The sequence below is a fragment of the Pituophis catenifer genome, unplaced genomic scaffold (assembly GCF_029215685.1).
Source record: "Pituophis catenifer annectens isolate HBS135680 unplaced genomic scaffold, rPitCat1.0.hap2 SCAF_1, whole genome shotgun sequence".
In the NCBI taxonomy this organism is placed as follows: domain Eukaryota; kingdom Metazoa; phylum Chordata; class Lepidosauria; order Squamata; family Colubridae; genus Pituophis; species Pituophis catenifer.
The window spans coordinates 168,936,768-168,956,182 of NW_027256881.1; the positions used below are offsets into that span (position 1 = coordinate 168,936,768).

Genomic DNA, 19,415 nt, shown 5'->3' on the forward strand with positions numbered 1-19,415 from the left:
AGTATAAAAAATTAAATTTCTCTTGGTTTGGGAGAGTGGCATTAAGTAAAATGTTATTACCGAAATTCAATTTCCTATTTGAAATGCTCCCAATATATATCTCTGAAAAGGATATGGAATTATATCAAAAGAAAATTGACAAATTTTGTAATGGTGATAAAAGGTCTAGGATAGTTAAAAAATTATGGTATCAAAATCAAAAGGAAGGAGGTCTTGGGATACCTAAATTGATTAATTATTATAGATCCTTTCAAGTGAGGATTGTAGTTAAAATAATTGTTGGTCGAAACGAATTATGGGGAAAATTGGAGTTGGGAGAAATTGAAAAATGGGGAAGAATATATTTTATGGAGAATATAGCGGAAAAAGTTAAAGTTAGAAATGATTTATTAAATAGATTGTTGAAAACTTGGAGTAAATTTGACAGAAAATTGATTCCAGACAGATTACAATTGGGGAATTTGGAAGATGGGGATTTTCCCATAAATTTAAATAGGGAGAGGAAACAGGTGTTAAAAGAGGAAAATCTGGAAGGAATAAAAGAATGGATAAACGTGGTAAGAGATGATTTTAAAAAAGAGGAAATATATGAAAAGTGGAAATTGAATTGGTGGGAGAAGATACAGGTTAATAATTGGAATAAGAAATATAAGGATGGAACGAGGGTAAAAAGGTTAAAAACGGAATTTGAAGAAATAGTATCCCAATTAGGAATGGAAGAAATTGGAATTAAGGGATTGGTTAGTAAGGTATATAAAATTATTAATTTGGATAGTAATTTACAAATGGTGATGAAAGATAATTGGGTAAAAGATTTAGAAACAGATATTACAGAACAGGAATGGATTTTGAATTGGAATAGTAGAATAATGAGGACCTTATCAATAAGAATAAAGGAGCATAGTTATAAAGTTATCTGGAAATGGTACCTGTTCCCAATAAGATAATATAAAATGAATAAAAGTGCTAGCAAGTTATGTTGGAAATGTAAAGTGGAGAATGGGACATATGAACACATGTGGTATGGATGTCGTAAAGTGAAGAATTTTTGGTTACGAATAGAAGAAGAATCTAGTAAAATAATTAAAAAGGTAAAGTTGGGAGTAGATACCATCCTCATATTAAAGTTGAATGACAAGGTGTTAACAATTGATGAAAGAGAGCTTGTAAGGATATTGGTCATAATGGGATGAATTGTGATTGCAAGATACTGGAAATTGAATATTGAATACAAAATAAATGAATGGTTCAGAGAAGTTTGGAAAATTGCTCTTAATGATGAGTTAAAATGTGATATAAAATTCAAAAAAGGATTATTGAAAGAAAATATATTTTGGAGGATATGGCAACCATTCGTGGACTACGCAATCGGGAACTTGGAAGAAATAATGCCAGTGCCAATGCAAAGAGAATTTTGGAAGACCTGAAGATGAAGAAAAAATTTCTCCGCTTCTCCCTATTTTGTATTATACACTAGGTGTGGTTTTGTGTTTTGTGTTTTGTCTTTAATTAAAAACTTAATAATAAAAAAAAACCACTGCTTTCAACTAACTCTGATACCTAGATATGTCAAAACAGGGCCTCCTGGAAATTTTAGGTTCAGTTTCTATAAATGTTCGCTATAGCTTTTGGAGCTTTTTAAAAGTTAGTTTAATTAGCAGGGTTTTTTCCTACTATTCTTGAAATGGTAAAAGAAGTAAAAAATAAGATATCCTATGCTGGTCTTCCGGGATATGATAAGAGAAGTATCTTGTTAATATTCAAGTCTATAGCCACTTATTTTGTTGATTGTGTAGATTTATTTTATTTATTTATTTATTTATTTATTTATTTATTTATTTATTTATTTATTTATTTATTTATTTATTTATTATTGAATTTCTATACTGCCCTTCTCCCTGAGGACTCAGGGCGGTGTACAGCCAGAATTAAAAAAACATGCAGTACAAATATTAAAAAGCAATTAAAAGATATATAAATTTGGCCCAATTAAAACTCACTACCAATTAAAACATTTAAAAATTTCTTCTTAAGCCAGCCCAGCTTGCTTGAAAAAATGGGTTTTAAGGGCACGATGGAAGGCACTGAGGTCTTAGATTCTCCTTATCTCTGGGGGCAGCTGATTCCAGAGGGTAGGTGCTTTGTTGGTTATGTAGATTAATTTTAAGCTGAGAAATAAATGGTGTTATATCATGTTGACTTATGACCACAATTGGGATCAGAACTTCTTTTTCTCAGCTAGGCAGTTGTTAAGTGAGTTGCCTGAACTTTTTTTTGCCACAGCTATTAAGCAAATCACTGCAATTGTTAAGTAAGGCACGCAGTTATGAAGGGAATCCGGCTTTCCCCATTGACTTTGCTAGTCAGAAGCTGGCGGGGAAGTCACAAATGGCAATCAGACTGGGATGCTGCAACTGTCATAAATACATGTTAAGGACCTGAATTTTGATCAAGTGATGGTAGGAATACTATGACAGTCATAAATGTAAGTATTGGTTGCACGTCAGTTGAATGTCCAGTGCATTGGAATTTTGAATGGCCGCTAACTGAATGGTTGTAAGTCAAGGATTACCTGTACTGAATATATTTTCAAATGAAACAGTTCGTGGATTTATTGTCAAACTAAGTTTTCTTTTTTCTTATTCACTCTAGGCTGAAGAAAGGTCTGAAAAAGACCTTGAGAAGGTAAGCAATATGTGGTAAGATTGAGTGTATATTAATACATGTACTATTTTATATTACAAATTCTCAGTATCCTGATAACACCAATTCAACTGAATGATCCCATGTGCTAAAAACCTGTCTTTCTTTGACCTAATATGGCATAAAGTATTTTTCTGACTGAGACTGCCAATGGAAAAGTACAAATAGCAATATTTATTTATTTATTTATTTATTTATTTATTTATTTATTTATTTATTTATTTAAATTTTTATACCGCCCCCTCTCCCGAAGGAATCGGGGCGGTGAACAGCCAAAATTAAAAAACATACAATATAAACATTAAAATACTATAAAACAAAATTAAATTTATTTTTGGCTTCCCCCAATTTAAAACCCTTACCCATAAAATTCACCAATTAAAATTTTTTAACCCAGCCCGGCTTGCTGAAATAAAAAAAGTCTTCAGAGCCCGGCGGAAGGTCCGGAGGTCCGGGATCAGTCGTATCCCTGGGGGTAGCTCATTCCAGAGGGCGGGTGCTCCCACAGAGAAGGCTCTTCCCCGGGGGGTCACCAGCCGACATTGCCTGACCAACGGCACCCTGAGGAGGCCCTCTCTGTGGGAGCGTATTGGCCGGTGGAGGTTATCGGTGGCAGAAGGTGGTCTTGTAAATAACCGGGCCCTAAGCCATGGAGCGCTTTGAAGATGAGAACCAACACCTTGAAGCGCACCCGGAAGACCACTGGAAGCTAATGCAGCTCGCGCAGGAGAGGTGTCACGTGGGAGCGCCATGTCACCCCCATAAGTACCCGCGCGGCTGCATACTGCACCAGTTGGAGCCTCTGAGTGCTCCTCAAGGGGAGCCCCATGTAGAGAGCGTTGCAGTAGTCCAGGCGGGAAGTGACGAGGGCATGAGTGACCGTGCATAAGGAGTCCCGATCCAGAAAGGGGCGCAACTGGCGTCTATCAGGTGAACCTGATAGAAAGCCCCCCTGTTGTTAGTTGCAAAGTTGTGTCCGACCCATTGTGACCCCATGGACAATGTTCCTCCAGGCTTTCCTGTCCTCTACCATCCTCTGGAGTCCATTTAAGCTCTCTCCTTCCAACTTAAGAAAGTAAAAACTCTTGAAACGTAGGATTTCAAAAGAAACCTTTTTATTAAGCAAAAGTGACAGCAAGGAAATCAAATCAAATACCCTTAGGCAAGACAAGTAGGATTAAAGCAGTAGAGACCCCTCCCTTAAGTCAGAATGCAGATTTTAGCCAATACACAAGCGTGAAGATGTTTTCTTACTAGCTGCCCTGAGAACCCGAATAAACATGTATTCACATCGTTATCCTTTAAAGTGAGACAGCCCACATGGCTGTCATAAACATTCCTCCACGTTAAGGGGATTTCAGGGCTCTTTGGCGCCAGGATATAGGTTGTAAAATATCTGTTGACACAGGCAATGCTAGTAAATCAAATCCAAATCTCCCCCTTTTCCCAATTGAATGGTAGTATTACTTTTAGGGATCTGACACTCCTACTGCTTCAGTAAGAGCCACCTCATTCTCTGTCGTCCCCGTCTTTTTTTGCCCTCAATGTTTCCCAGCATTAGGATCTTCTCCAGTGAATCCTTCCTTCTCATTAGGTGGCCAAAGTATTTGAGTTTCATCTTCAGGAAAATAGCAATATACTGATTCATAATTCTCCTCTATAAGAAAAGAAGTAAAGCTGTGGGACCTTGAAAAAATTCCTTGCTTCATCAAATAGTTGGTATGATAATTTGAAGCTGGCTATGTTGCATGTTGCATTACAACTCTTCGACAAGAATCCAGAACATAACCAAATGTGAAATGTTTTGAATGTTCCATTGTAGGGAATAATGGAAATTTGGAAAAAAGCTTACTGTCTCAGTTAACTTAGGTCCAGCGGCAGCTGTCTTTGATATATGCTTAAATGACTTCAGCTCCTTCTCAAATCTTATTCTTTTCTCCTCTCACCTAGTCCCGCTAGTAGTATCAAAGATGAAAATAGTTGGTGCTATTTTACTCGTGTTGCACCCCCCCCCAAAAAGGCTTAATCATAAAGCAGATTAGTCAAAGGGCTCAAACCTTGCACAATACATGAAGCAACAGTCCTCAAAAGAGCATAATTCCAATTTGGATCAAAAGGAATCCTACAGGTAGTCCTCAAGAAATATCAGGCCACTTAATGACTGTCCAAAGTTATGACCAATACCCCCAAAGTACATACAACCATGTTTCAAAATTATGACAGCTGCAGTACCTCCTTAGTCATTTGCCTTTATAACAGACCACAGGGATGCTACATACCCCACCTGTCCCGTCCCCCACCATCCTGCCCCAGTGGGATTTTGCAGCACTTGGGCTCCTGGAAGCAGCTGCCATATTCAGTGCCCCAACAATGTCTTGAGGAAATGGTGGATGGTTTATGAGCTTTCTGCTCTGGCCAGCTTGTTCATGGGAGGCTGCAAATTTCTCGTGATTCTTGCTAGGCTTTAGGAAGCCAGCCCCTGCATGCAAAGGCAGCAGCTTCAGGACAAACTTCCCAAAACATTCTCCATTGTGAGTGGAGCCAGCAGCCAGGCATGGGTTGTACTTGTCTGTTCAGATTGAATCTGTCATAATTGTTAAGTCCCGCCCCTGTTGCTAGGGGCTTCCAGGTTTTGACTCAGTCCGTCAGTCTGGACAGATGTGTGGGACTGTTTCTCTGGTGTTCTCTTGTCCTTTAATTATCCTTTCCTCCATTCTACTGATCGGAATTCCTGGCTTTGACCTTGGACTGTTACTTAGATTTGCTTATTCTGACTGCCTTGGATAGTTACAGTAAGGACTGTTTTTTTCCTCAGCAGCTCGCCTTAACTGGCTGGCTGACAAAAAAATATCTTTTTTTCTAATCTCACTTTTGTTAGCCCTGTTGGCTGGTTCAGCGTTCCGGGGCTTCGTTGAGCTTCACGCTCCCAGGAAGGGGCCCGGGTTCTTCCTTTTCGTCATTGTGGACCTTCGAGCTCCTGACAGCCGGATTATTCTGTGCAGAGCTTCGCATTCCCCAGGGAGATTGCCGGATGGCCATTTTGTTTGCGCTGTTGTCGGCATCCCATTTCTTCGAACTGTGGCATTTGGCGGCCTGTGAATCATTTAAATAGCCCAATGTCAGCACTCCAAATTACATTCGTTCCAGTGCTGACATAAGGAGGAGAAGAGGGGGCAGCTGGCAAGAGGACTCTTGACTCTTCACCTACTTATTTTCCCTGAAGATAATATCTCCTAGGAGATGAGATGGGAGGGGGGACATTCCTGGGAGCTGAAGTAGTAGATATGGGAGAGTGATTTGGAAGATGGCCAATGAGACGCAGAGAATTGGGGAACGGAAAGGGAAGGTTTGGGGTCAGGAAGTCAGTGTTGGCTATGATATGATCAGGGACAGATTGTCGTGCTTAATAAATGAAAGATTTAATCAAAGACTATTTGTTTGGAAATGCAATTTATTTTGAGATGACACTGAAACCTGACACACGACTTGGCATTTGCCTTTGAGGCTTTTCTCCCCCGGCTTATTGTCAAAGGGCTTGGAAGCTTCGCGGTCCAGCCCTTTACATCAGGCTGTTACAGCCGATTTGGAGGAGCTTCGCGCTCCCATTTACAGCACCTGCCATTTTGTTTTGCCGCCTGGCAATTTTTAGCGCAGTTGCGCTCTCTCTGGCCTCCAGGCTTCGGCCTGTGCCTGTTTAGCATTGGATCCCCTGGTACCCTTACCTGGGGTTAGCACCTGGGCGATTGCTACTGCATCACCACTATCTGTGCTCTCAGCTTGTTTGGAACAGCCCTTATATTGCCTGGGTTTTGACATACCACTAACAGCAATTGGAGGCTTGTCTTTGACAGCCCTCGTTTTGACAGGCTTTTTGCCTTGAACGGCCTTGATTACTATATTTGGCCTTTATAATGGCTCCATTTGTAATGGCGGCCATTTGCCTTGCTCCTTGAGTGCTGACAACCTCGGTGGCCATTTTGTTTCTGGGCAACTGTTCATCAGACCCTGTGGCACAGTGTCCTTAGTGACATTCTCCTGCCTGTCTTGGCTACATTTCGCTGATTTCCACCTACCATGCCAAAAGCCTTGGTTAAGTTGAAGCATGGCCAGAAGGCCGGAGTCTAAAAGCAGTTATATCCCATACCAGGGGATCCTTCTTCCAACACCATTCAGGATGGTGAGCCTTCGGGCAGGTGTTCCGGCAGTAAGGTCAAGGATTCTCACCACAAGGCTACCAAGCACTCCTCTGCCATCGTGAGAGCGGAAAAACGCTGGGATAAGGTGCTACAGAAGATTTGTGATAAGGCCAGTGATCATCATCCCTTGCCTTCAACACACAGGGCTGATATTGACTTTCCTAACGTGGCGGTCACTGGTTCCAGGACTGTTCCAGTAACACCAGATCAGGTGTCCCTCCAGGATTGCTCTCTAAATATTCAGTCTTCTGACTTGTGGGGGTCAGTCTCGGTTCTGGCTCCTGCGGTGGTTTCAGATATGATTCAGTCTACGTCCACCTTGGGTCTTGCACCTTCTTCCTCTTCTGCTCCTGCCTGCGCCTCCATGGAAGCCGGGTAGGCCCGAGACCATGTTCACAGTCGATTCCTGCCAGAAAACATCCAACACATGATTGATGCGGCTGTTCAACAGTCTCTGTCAGCTCGACTTCTACATTCCAGTAGGGATGCTTCCCTGCGGTCTTTCGCTTCGGCTTCTCCGGTGAGAGATTATCACGAGGACACCCTTTCTATTGCAGGGTTGGATTCTCCCACCCCCTCCTATGTGAGCCATCCATCGGTTGTTGGAGAGGTTGACCCTTGGGAACCAGACTTATCAGTCGATGAGGGTCTTCCACCAGAGCAACCTGCCTTTACTGGCCTCTTTCCTCAGGCTATTTTCAAATCTCTGTTATTCAAGACGGTTAATACGGCCTGACTCGGCTCTGGCCCTACTGAACCGGTTCCTCCTTCTACTCAAGAGTCTCTGAACCCTCTGTTTGCGGAACCTTCCAAGTAGGTGGATTTTGTTCCAACACCACCACTCGATGTGGTCAAGAAGCAGTGGTCTTCACCCGGATTGGCTCTGGTTCCTTCATCAGCAGACCGGAAGAATTTTAACGTAGCAGCTGACCTAGCATCCCTTCTTCAGGTGCCAACTGTAAATGCTCCAATGGCTGCCTTGCTTCCCAACGCTGCTATTCCCAGGGATCCGGATGAGGGCCTCTGTCCGGAAGAACGCTGGTCGGACCAAGTTCTACAGCGGGCGCACCAGGATGCGGCTTGGGCCATCCGATCGGCAACCACCGCTTCCTTTTTCAACTGGACAACTTTATTATGGTTGCGTCAGTTACAAGAGAAGCTGTCTCCAGACACTAGAGTGAAGCAGGATTTGAATAAAATCTTTTTGGCGTACGCTACACTCAGTGTTGCCCATTTTGCTGTGAAATCCCTGGCTTCCTCGGTGACAGCATGCCGTTTGGTCTGGCTCCGCCATTGGCAGGCAGACGCTAGGCACAAGTGGCGTTTGGCATCTGTCCCCTTTATGGGGATTAAATTGGGGATCCGCTGGATTCTTTCCTTATTGAGACCAAGGATAAGCAGAACATTTTACCTGCCGCATATCGTAGGGGGGAATCCCGCTTTCAGCCATATCCTTCCCGTTCCCAGTTTCGGGGCTATAATGGGGGTGGTGCTTCTTCTGCTTCTTGGTGGCAGGGGACCTTCCACCCCAGGCAGCGGGGAGTCCAAGACAGGTCTTTTAGAGGTAGACCCTTTTTGAATAAACAGCCCTTTCGAGGGGGAGGGGGTTGTTCGCTCCAACACTGTCGCTAGTTGCATTTCGGATCTTCCCATTGGTGGCAGATTGGCCCTCTTCGCCAACCTTTGGGAGAGAACTACATCTGATAGATGGGTCCAGGCTACTATAAGATCAGGATTGGCCATAGAATTCCTCTCCCCTCCCCCGATGTTTTTTGTGCACTGTCCGCTTTCTCATAACAGTGATAGGCGAGTCCTTATGGATTTGGCTATCCAGCATCTCCTCTCTATCAAGGCTATCCAAAAGGTGCCTGAGGATCAAGTGGGACAAAGTTTTTATTCCTGTGTATTCCTTGTCCCAAAGTCATCGGGAGGGGGGGGTGGAGACCCATTCTGGACCTTAAACGTTTGAACCATTTGTGGTATATCGCCGGTTCAAAATGCAATCTTTATGTTCCATCATAGACTGCGTTAGGAGGGGCAACCTCCTCTCTTCTACTGACCTCACTGAGGCCTATCTTCATATTCCTATCCTTCCCTCTCATAGGAAGTTTCTCAGGTTCTGTTATGCAGGGGCCCATTATCAATACAGGGCATTGCCTTTTGGGCTTTCCTCCGCTCCCCATTGTTTCACCAAGGTTTTAGCGGCCTTGGCTGCTTCCCTCAGGGTTAGATCTATTCGTCTCCAGTGCTATCTGGGCGACATTTTGATTTTGTCTAATTCTACTCAGCAGGCCCGCAGGGACCTCCATTTAACCCTTCAGGCCCCTGCTTCCCATGGATTCTCCATTAATGTGGAGAAGAGTCATCTCACTCCTTCAACCCGTCTCCTCCATTTGGGAGCGGTGATTGACTTGGTTGAGGGCAGAGTTTATTTATCCCAGGAGCGTCAAGATAGCCTAGTGGCCCTTGTGTCCGGGGTGGAGGGGTGCAGGAAAGAGTCCCCTTTCTTACTTTCACAGCTACTGGGCAAAATGATTTCGGCTATTTCCATCGTTCCCTGGGCCCGGTTACATTCAAGAGACCTCCAATGGTTCTTTTTATCATTTCAGAAGGCAGGCAGAGGCACTTCATCAGTCAAGGTTCCTGTCCCCAAGGAGGTACTCAGATCCCTCAGATGGTGGCAGTCTCCAGCTATTGCCAAGGGTTGCCAGTTCTACGAACCTCAGCGGCTGGTGGTAACAACAGACATCAGTCTCTTCGGCTGGGGGGCACATTGTGAGTTGCAGGTAGCACAGGGCAGGTAGACTACCAGTGAGAGCCATCGGAACATCAATTGGCTGGAATTGAGGGTGGTATTTCTGGCTCCCCGTGCCTTCTGAGGTTTTCTTGCAGGCACCCATGTCTTGGTGTTAATGGACAATGTTGCGGCGAAAGCGCACATAAATCGGCAGGGCGGCACCAGGTCCAAGTCCCTTATGTTGGAGGCCAAGAGATTGGGGCTTTGGGCGGAGCATCACCTTTGCTCCTTGAAGGCAGAGCACATCTCCGGGGTGTCCAATGTGCAGGCGGATTGGTTGAGTCAACAGGATATCGACCACGCGGAGTGGCACCTGCATCCAATGATTTTCAGGGACCTAACGGCCCAGTTTGGCACCCCGGAGGTCGACTTGTTCACGATCCACTTGAACACACAGCTTCCTTGTTTTTACTCACGGTTCCTGACATCTCATGGGAAGCAGTCGATGCTCTTTGTTCCCAGTGGCCACAGGCCTTCTCTAGGCCTTTCCGCCTATACCTCTCATCCCCAGGGTGATATCCAAACTTCTGCAGGAACAAGCAGAGCTCATTCTTCTGGCCCCTTACTGGCCACGGAGGCCTTGGTTTGCAGATCTCACTTCATTGTCTGTGGCCCTACCCTGGAAGATTCCCCAGGGTGTTGCCTCTCTCAGCCAGGGGACAGTGGTCCACCTGGACCCTCAGTGGCTCCAACTGACTGCCTGGCGCTTGAGCGGTATGCCCTGAGTAGAGACAACATTCCCTCCGAGGTTATCCGAACCATTCAAGAGTCGTGGAGGCCATCCATGGACCGCATTTATTCGCCTACTTGGTGGGCCTTTTGTGATTGGTGTGACGTAAGAGGATTTTGGCCCTTCAAGCCTCAATAGTCCATGTCCTTGTTTTTCTCCAGGACGGGCTCAACAACAGCCTTTCGGCCAATGTGCTTCGGAGACAGGTGGCGGCTCTCTCAACGGTCCTGACTTGTGGGTCCCTTTCTTCTTTGTCCCAACACCCTCTTATACGTAGATTCCTGCAGGGAGCCACTAACTTATGCCCCTTGTGGTGCACAGGTACCTCACCTGGAACCTGTCTATTGTTCTGAATTTCCTTACGGGCCCCTATACGAGCCTTTACGGACAGTTAGCCTCCGACTTTTATCATGTAAAGTCGCCTTTTTGGTGGCTATCACCTCTGCAAGACGAATCTCAGAGATTGCCGCACTATCTATGCACAGTGACCTCTGCGTGTTACACGCTGATCGAGTGGTTCTTCGTCTTGACCCTATCTTTGTCCCTAAGATCAGTACACCTTTTCACCGTATGCAGGAACTCATCCTTCCTGACTTCTGCCCTTGCCCAGCACACCCCCTAGAATGGCAGTGGCATACGTTGGACGTCGGAAGGCTATCTGGGAATACCTTAAGAGAACTGCTGACTTCCGCAGGACCGAGTCTTTGTTTGTGTCATTTCTCCCAGTCTTTTTAGGTGGCAGGGTGACTTCCTCGACCATCAGACGGTGGATACTACAGACAATTGCTAAGGCATATGAACTGCGTTCTTTACCCAGACCTGCTAACCTGGCAGTGCAGCTACATCGGAAGCTTGGGCTACACAAGCGTCTTTGCTGGAGATCTGCAGGGCGGCAACTTGGACTTCCCCTTCCCCTTTTATTCAGCACTACAAGTTGGACAAGTTCGCCTCAGCTGAGGCTGCGTTTGGACGTAGAGTGCTGCAAAGGGTTAATACTGGGGGAGGAGTCTTTCGACCAGACTGGTCCCACCCGTACCTAGGGACAGTGAACTTTGTTTTTTTTTTTTTTTTTTAAATACTTTATTGAGTTTTCCAAAACAAAAAAGAAAGTATACAATCTATCTCTCCTTTCGGAGGTGCAGTGTTTATACAATATTGTGAAACAAAAGTTAAAAAAAAGACTTCATCCCTAACTATACATTATTTTATACAATACAACTATAATACATGTGCCAAGTCAAATTCTAAGGTCATGTTTTCGTCTTATTGTTCAACCAGTGGTACCAAATACCCCATACGTCATAATATTTTGAGTTATCCTCATTTTTTAACTCACTTGTCAGTTTCGCCATTTCTGCGCACTCTAGGATCTTATTTATTAGAGTTTCTTCTGAGGGCATAAGTTTGTTTTTCCAGCATTTTGCGAAAGCTAATCTAGCCGCAGTTATAATCTGGATTATCAGTTGGGTTTTATTGTTGTTGAAGCCTTCTTCGGTTATGCCTAGGAGGAAAAGCTCTGGGGCTAGGTCTACCTCCTGTGCCGTTATTTCACAGAGCCAATGTCGGATTTTGGACCAGAACTTTTTAGTCTCAGGGCAGGTCCACCATAGGTGGTAGAAGGTACCGACCGTTTTTCCACATTTCCAACATGTAGGGGAGAGATTTGGAAACATCTTGGCTAGCCTCGCTGGGGCTAGATACCACCTGTGTAACAATTTGTAATGATTTTCCCTAAACGTTGTCGATTTAGTTATTTTGTAGTTTCTATTCCAAGCTATCTCCCAATCATTGAAATTTAGTCTATGTCCTAAATTTTTTTCCCAGATGTTCAGTTGATTTCTTGCTATGGACTCTGCCCTATCTTCATCTAATAAAAAATTATAGATTTTTGATAACATTTTCTTATCTGTTCCCCAAATAATTTTGTCAAAGTTCCCAAATTTCGCTGCTATACCAAATTTGTCTCTGTCTTTTTGGAATCTTGAGTTGATCTGAAAATAGTTCCACCAATCCAAGTTTAGGCCCTGATCTCTCAATAGGTCCAGTGATTTAAGTTTCCCTTCTTCATCGAGGATATCCTTGTATGTACCCCATTTGTACTCATCTCTCCTGTTTGGTGCCGCCAACGCTTCCATGATGGAAAGCCAGTTGGGTACTTTCGTATAGATCTTCTGTCTAATTTCGACCCACGTGTGAATAAGGGTCTCCCTAATTTTATGTTTATGAAAATAGGATTTTTTCTTATTCTTTATATCCCAAAGGAAGGAGTGCCATCCTTCTAGAAGGTCATGTCCTTCCAAGGTCAGGGTTCTCCTATCTTGTAACTTGATCCACTCCTTAATCCAGATTATTTTTGCCGCCTTTTGATATAGTTCCCAGTCAGGGAGCCCAAAACCTCCCAAATTCCTTTTCCCTTGGAGTATCTTAAAAGAAATCCGCGATTTCTTGCCCTCCCACAGAAAATTCCTGATATGTTTGTTCAAGTCCAAAAAGAATTTTTTATCTAAAGATAACGGGATGTTTTGGAATAGGAACAAAATTTTTGGTAGGATATTCATTTTAATCGCTACAATTTTGCCAATCAGAGACAATTTGAGCTTTTTCCATCTTTCAAGATCTTGGTGTGTTTTCTGCAGAAGGGGGATGTAGTTATCATCTTTTAATGAGGAGAATCTCGCGGTGATCCATATTCCCAAGTATTTTATTTTCCTAACTGTCTGGAGGCCTAATAAATCTTCCAATTCTTCTTTTTGAAGGTCTGTCATGTTTTTCACTAATAATTTAGTTTTATCCTTATTGAGTTTAAGGCCGGCCACCTCTCCATATTCCTGTATTTCCTGCATTAATTTTCCACCGGATTCTAATGGGTCTTCCATTATGAGGGCTACATCGTCAGCAAAAGCTTGGGTTTTGAATAATTCGTTCCTAATCTTTAATCCTTTGATATCATTGTTAGCTCTTATTTTTCTAAGTAGCACCTCTAGCGCCAAAATATATAATAAGGGGGACAGGGGGCATCCCTGCCTCACTCCTTTTTGAATCTGGAACAATTGGGTTCTGTCTCCATTCACTAGTATATTTGCCCTCTGGTTTTTATAGATATTCTCAATCATCTTCCTAAAGTTAGTACCGAATCCCATTAGGTCAATTTGATTTATCATGAACGTCCAATTCAAGTTGTCGAATGCCTTTTGGGCATCGACAAACATTAAGGCCAGCTGTTTTTCAGGATGTTGTTCGTAGTATTCAAAGGTGTTTAAAACTATTCTCAGATTGTCTCTAATCTGTCTCCCTGGGAGAAAGCCATTTTGATCCTTGTGTATCCACCGATTTAGAATTTTTTTGAACCTCTCCGCAATTATATTCATGAACAGTTTATAATCTGCGTTCAACAATGAGATAGGTCTGTAGTTGGATATCTGTTTCGGGTCGGCACCCTCTTTCAAAATAAGCGTCAAATACGCTTCCCTCCACGAATCTGGAATTGTGATACCCGCCAGAGCCTCATTCAGTATTTCTAGTAACTCTAGTTTTAGGGCATCATCAAATTTTTGGTATAATTCCCCGGGAAGACCATCTGGGCCTGGAGTTTTATTCTTCTTTATTTTAGAAAGGGCCGTTTTTAATTCCTCTATAGTGATCTTTTCATTTAACCTTTCCTTTTCTTCTTCAGGGATTAACGGTAGATTAGCATCCAACAGGTACTGTTCTACCTTGTTTGACGCAATTCCTTCACTTTTATATAAGCCTTCGTAAAACTTTCTTATACTCTCCAATTCATCTTCTTCCTTCGTCAGCAAATTACCCTGGGAGTCTTCTAATACTAATATTTGATTTTTTTCCTTCTCTTTTTTTAGTTTATATGCCAGCCATCTCCCTGATTTGTTAGCGTTCTCAAAACAATAATGCTTGGTTCTTTTTATTTTTTGCGCCATTTCCTCTTGGTCCAATAAGTTCAATCTATGTCTCGTCATCGACCACTGTTGTTTGGTCGCCTCGTCTCCTGGGCATTGCTGGAGTTTATCTTCAGCTTGCGATAACTTATTAGTGAGCTCTTCTCTAGTCTTTCTTTTTTCCTTGTTTTTGAAGGCGGCATATGAGATGGCAACCCCTCTCACATATGCCTTCATAGTGTCCCAGACAATTTCTTTGGCTGTCTCTCGATTTCCATTTTCTATGAAGAAGCGTTTGACTTCATTCAATTTCAGTATAAACTCTTCTTCATATAGCAGCTTAGTCCTTAGGCTCCATCTCTGTTGAATTTTCTTTGTATCGTGGTGCCAGCTAATTTCAAGGAACTTATGGTCTGCCCAAGCATTTATGCACATGTTGACCTTCTTAATTTCTAGGCCCAGTTTTCTGGTAGCCCAGACCATATCTATTCTAGACCAAGAGTTTTGTGGCATAGAATAGAAAGTAAATTGTCTGTCATGGGGGTGTAGGATACGCCACATATCGACTAGGTTTATCTCGTCCACTAAATCAAAAAAGGACTTTGGTAAGGGAGATCTTTTATTCTTTTTAGTTATATCACATTTGTAATCATATTTTGGATCTATTATTCCATTAAAGTCCCCTAACATACATATTTCGTAATTTGCCCAATTTGCCAGCTGTTCATGTAATTTCCGGTAAAATTTCCCTTGTTTTTTATTCGGGGCATAAACCCCAACCAGTAACACCTTGGAATTACCCCTCATTATTTCTACTATAAGTATTCTCCCTTTTTCATCTTTATATTTACATTCTGCCTCTATTCCTTTCTTAACATAGATAGCCACCCCCCTTTTTCTTTTCTCAGCTAATGAAAAGAATACTTTACCAAATTTAATAAAATTTAAATAGTTGGCTTCTTCTTTTTTTATGTGAACCTCTTGGATACAAATTATGTCGGGATTTTGTTTCGCCAATTTCGACAATACTATCCTCCTTTTTTTGTAATCATTTAAACCGTTCACATTTAACGATAAGATCTTAGTATCATTCATTCCTGTAACTGTTCTCTAATCTCTGGTTCTTATTTACCTTTTAAAGTAACTGCTCTCACTGGTCTAGTTTTTTTCCCCCTTTCTTCTGTGTCTTCCTTTTTCTTCTCTTCTATGTCTTCTGTTGTGATTTGTTCTTGAGATGTCTCTTCTTCCGTATTTACTATTTCGTTTTCCTCCTTACTAATATGTTCCTCTTCACCTCCCCTTAATTGCTCTAGGAAGTCTTGGGCATCGCTTACACAATCGATTTTAATTTTCCTCCCTTGCCAGGATATAAGCATTCCTTCTGGCAAAAGCCACCTAAATATTATACTTCTCCTGTTTAGTTGGTTTGTCAGAAATCTATAGTTTTTCCTCCTCTCCCTCACTCTCCTTGGAATTTGTTTTAAGATGTTCACTTCTTTTCCCCCAAAGATAATTTTTTCCTCCCTGGCAATATTATACAAAATGTCTCTCACTTTTTTCCTAGCGAACCGAACATGGACTTCTCTAGGGAGCCTATTCCTTCTCACGTAATTTGTTTGGACTCTGTAGATTTCGTCGATCTCTCGAATTATTTCTTGCTTATCCTGTTGGAGAGTCACTGCAATCAACTCAGCCATCTTATCTCCTAAGTCCTCTTCTTTGTCTTCCACTATATTTTGGAATCGCAAGTAAAATGAGGCCTTGTCCATCTCGAGTTGAATTAGGGCATCTTCCGTTTCTTTATTCTGCGCCAACAGGGTTTGATCAACCATGTCCAGTTTCTTCTCGTTTTTTTCTATTCTTTGTTCCGCTTTTTGAATTCTGTTCTCATTACTAGCGATCGAGATTTGAATCTCATTCATTTTAGCATCAAGTCCATGTATATCCAGTTTCAATTCAGAATGGCTATTCAAAAGTTTTTCTTGCATCGCAAGCATGGTTTCTTGTATTGTTAACAGAGACGATTGTACCGTCTGCAGTGTTGGAGTTGCTGGGGGTTTGTCTGTTTTCTGTAGACCTTCTACTAATTTCTGGGTGGCTGGAGATGACATTGCTAATGTGGGGATAGATGGCACTTTTTTATTGGTTTTTGCGATTGTTGATGTCAAGCTTGCCATTTCTTTCAAAAGTGCTTTTTGATCTCTAATTATATTTTCTATCTTTCTCCAAATAATCATCCAATGGCGCTTGCCACCTTTTACTCCGGGGCACTATCTTAAGTCCCAACCTCCTTAATTAATTCCCACTAATCTCTTAATATGTTTCAGGTAGAACTTGATTTAAAGATTACTATGATACGATAATTCTACGTTACAGCTAACCGCAATATGTAAAAGTAGGGTTCTTATAAGGCTAAGTACAGTCTTAATATAATTTGTTAATATAAATGAATTAATAAGTTAATAAGTTGAGCAGTTAATAAATTACGTTAATAGATTAATTAATAATTAATTAATAAAATTTGTCAATTCTCTCAATAATTCTTATATATCTAAGTTTAGCCCTTAATATGGAATACAATATTACTAAAAAGTGAATATCAATGAAATAACTATTACCAATAGGGATAAATATTTAAGATTAAATAGATTCAATAGATAAAATAAATATACCTAGATAAATATATATAAAATATCAATATTATATCAAATCAATTCAATAAATACAAGTCTATATCCTAATATAAAGTTTTATCCAATAACTATTAAATAAGGTCAATACTTAATCAATTTTATGAGTTCAATATTTCTTAACACTAAGGAAATCTACTTGATAGATAGTCTACTTGATAGTATAGTGTAAATTTTTTTTTTGGTAATTTTAAAAGTACTTATCAGGGACAGAATCAAAGTTCTGAGTATTAAAGTCCCAGATACTCGAAAAAGCAGGAAGGGAAATAAATAAAAGTATATCTATGATGTAAAACGGTGATCGCCCAGCTTTAAGTCTTCGCCTCTCAGCTCTGCTAGGTTCCGGCACTTCTCAGTGGTAAACACTCACGACTAGAGCGTCTCCTTGTCAGTCCTCCGCTGTTTCAGTCTTCCACTTCGATGGACGCACTTCCTGTTTCTCCAACACTCTCTAGAGCTCTCAAAGGCAGGTCGCAAATTTCTCCTTCTTCTTATTCACTTTGATCGCCAAACAAAACCCAACCGCCCCAATAGACTTTCCCTTTGCTTTCCCTTTCTCACCGCACCATCTGGAGCTCTTTAAAAAGACAATCTGCTCCCTCTGTGACTCTCGTCAGCTCGTCGGGTTGTCGGGTCTCTGTAGTTGCAATCCGCTTTACCCTCTCCGTCGCCGCCTCACATCGGATCAGAACGCTCCTCTCCCGACAGCACCGACCTCCTCTTTCGGCGCTAGATCACTCCAGGGTATGGGAATAAGGTTTTAGAGCTAACACCGCACCTCCGATCTCCTTCTTAACTCCCCGTCACTTGCTGGCTATTGCAGCTTCAGGCCGGCCATTAGCGGCCAGCTCACCACGTTGGATTGACAGAGCCGCCGGGTCCAGCGAGAAGTGGTTGCGCCCCACTTTCCCACTCGCCTGGCTTCCCCTCTTGTCCACAGGGCTCTCCGGGTCCTGCGCCCCCCAAGGGATCCCCAAAACGTGATGAAAAGAGGTGAAGAGGAGCAGCGAGCACTCACTCCACACCCTGTCGCTGCAAGTCACCAACCGGAAGTGAACTTTGTTATGTCCCATGCCTGGCTGCTGGCTCCACCCACAATGGAGAAGGGGCATTGGTCCTACCTGAGACGCACCTTCTCATTGGGTGGAGAGAGCAGCCAACCCCACCCTCTGTCAGTCTGGTCTTCTTTACTAACTCTTTGTTTTCTCCCACATGTTGAGTCTGTTTTCCATCTTTGCCAAAAGGTGGAAGCCCCTAGCAACAGGGGCGGGACTTAACAATTATGACAGACTCAGTCCATCAATCTGAACAGACAAGTACAACCCATGCCTTGCTGCTGTCTCCACCCAACAAGAAGGTGCGTCTCAGATAGGACCAACATCCTTTCTTTCACTTTAAATCCCTCCCTCCCTCAGAAAGCCACAGTTCTTCAATAAAGAAAACAAAAAAAGCTGGGAGGGACGGACTTCTTGGTCTTTCTCCCCAACCTCCTAGCTGTCATAGACTAAGTGCGTGTGCGCACACGCGTGCACACACCTACACACACACACACACACACACACACACACACGAAGCAATTACAAACCTGTACTTACAACAAGCCACAAAAAAACTATGTGTCAACACACCCGAAGTAACCCAGTTTTCACCAGTCTAGCAGCTTGCATGAATACAGAGTTCAGAGCAGTAGTGAAATCTAAAATTTGTTACTACCGGTTCTGTGGGCGTGGCTTGGTGGGGAGCTAATGTGACTGGGTGGGCGTGGCCATTTTTTTTTTTTACTTTTAAAACCATTTTTTCTACAACCTCTTCGGCGAAGAGGTTGTAAAAAAATGCTTTCAAAAGGCTCTGACGATCCCAGCTGAGTTGCCTGATCGGCAGAGACTTTTTTTCTTTTAAACGCCTCTGACGATCGGGCAACTCAGCATGGATCGTCAGAGGCATTTAAAAGAAAAAATGGGTTTTTTTCTTTTAATGTCTCTGACGATCCAAGCTGAGTTGTCTGATCGTTAGAGGTATTTAAAAGAAAAAAAGGGTTTTTTTTATTTTAGAAGCCTTTGATGATCCCAGCTGAGCCGCGTGATCATCAGAGGCTTTTTTTTTTACTTTTAAAAGCATTTTTTCGGCCAAAGAGGAGGTAGAAAAAATGCTTTTAAAAATAAAAAAAAAAAGCCTCTGATGATAGCCCAGTGTGTCTCATTTGGGAAGGCAGGACTGCTTCTTCTAGCCTTGCTGACCTCTGTGATTCCTATGCTGTGCTCTATGTGCCCTTGCATCAGGAGAGGTTGGCAGTTTGTCTTCCTCATTGTGCAACAATGACAGCTGATCATGTTCCTCATTGCATATTAGTGGCAGCTGTTCATCCTGCCTTCCTGCTGGACTCACCTCCTCTGCCTGCTCATTTAG

General features: G+C 42.6%; 1 protein-coding gene across 11 annotated transcripts in view; it reads left to right on the top strand.

The window, feature by feature from the left end:
- LRRFIP1 (LRR binding FLII interacting protein 1) overlaps positions 1 to 19,415 on the top strand; it is a 291,721-nt gene that overhangs the window by 71,461 nt on the left and 200,845 nt on the right. For 10 of the 11 annotated variants that reach the window (XM_070933176.1, XM_070933168.1, XM_070933175.1 and 7 more), the window contains one exon: positions 2,653 to 2,685. The exons of the other annotated variant lie outside the window; for it this stretch is intronic. In XM_070933176.1, coding sequence (XP_070789277.1) covers positions 2,653 to 2,685 — 33 coding nt within the window. The remainder of the gene's footprint in view (positions 1 to 2,652; positions 2,686 to 19,415) is intronic. 11 annotated transcript variants of the gene reach the window in all.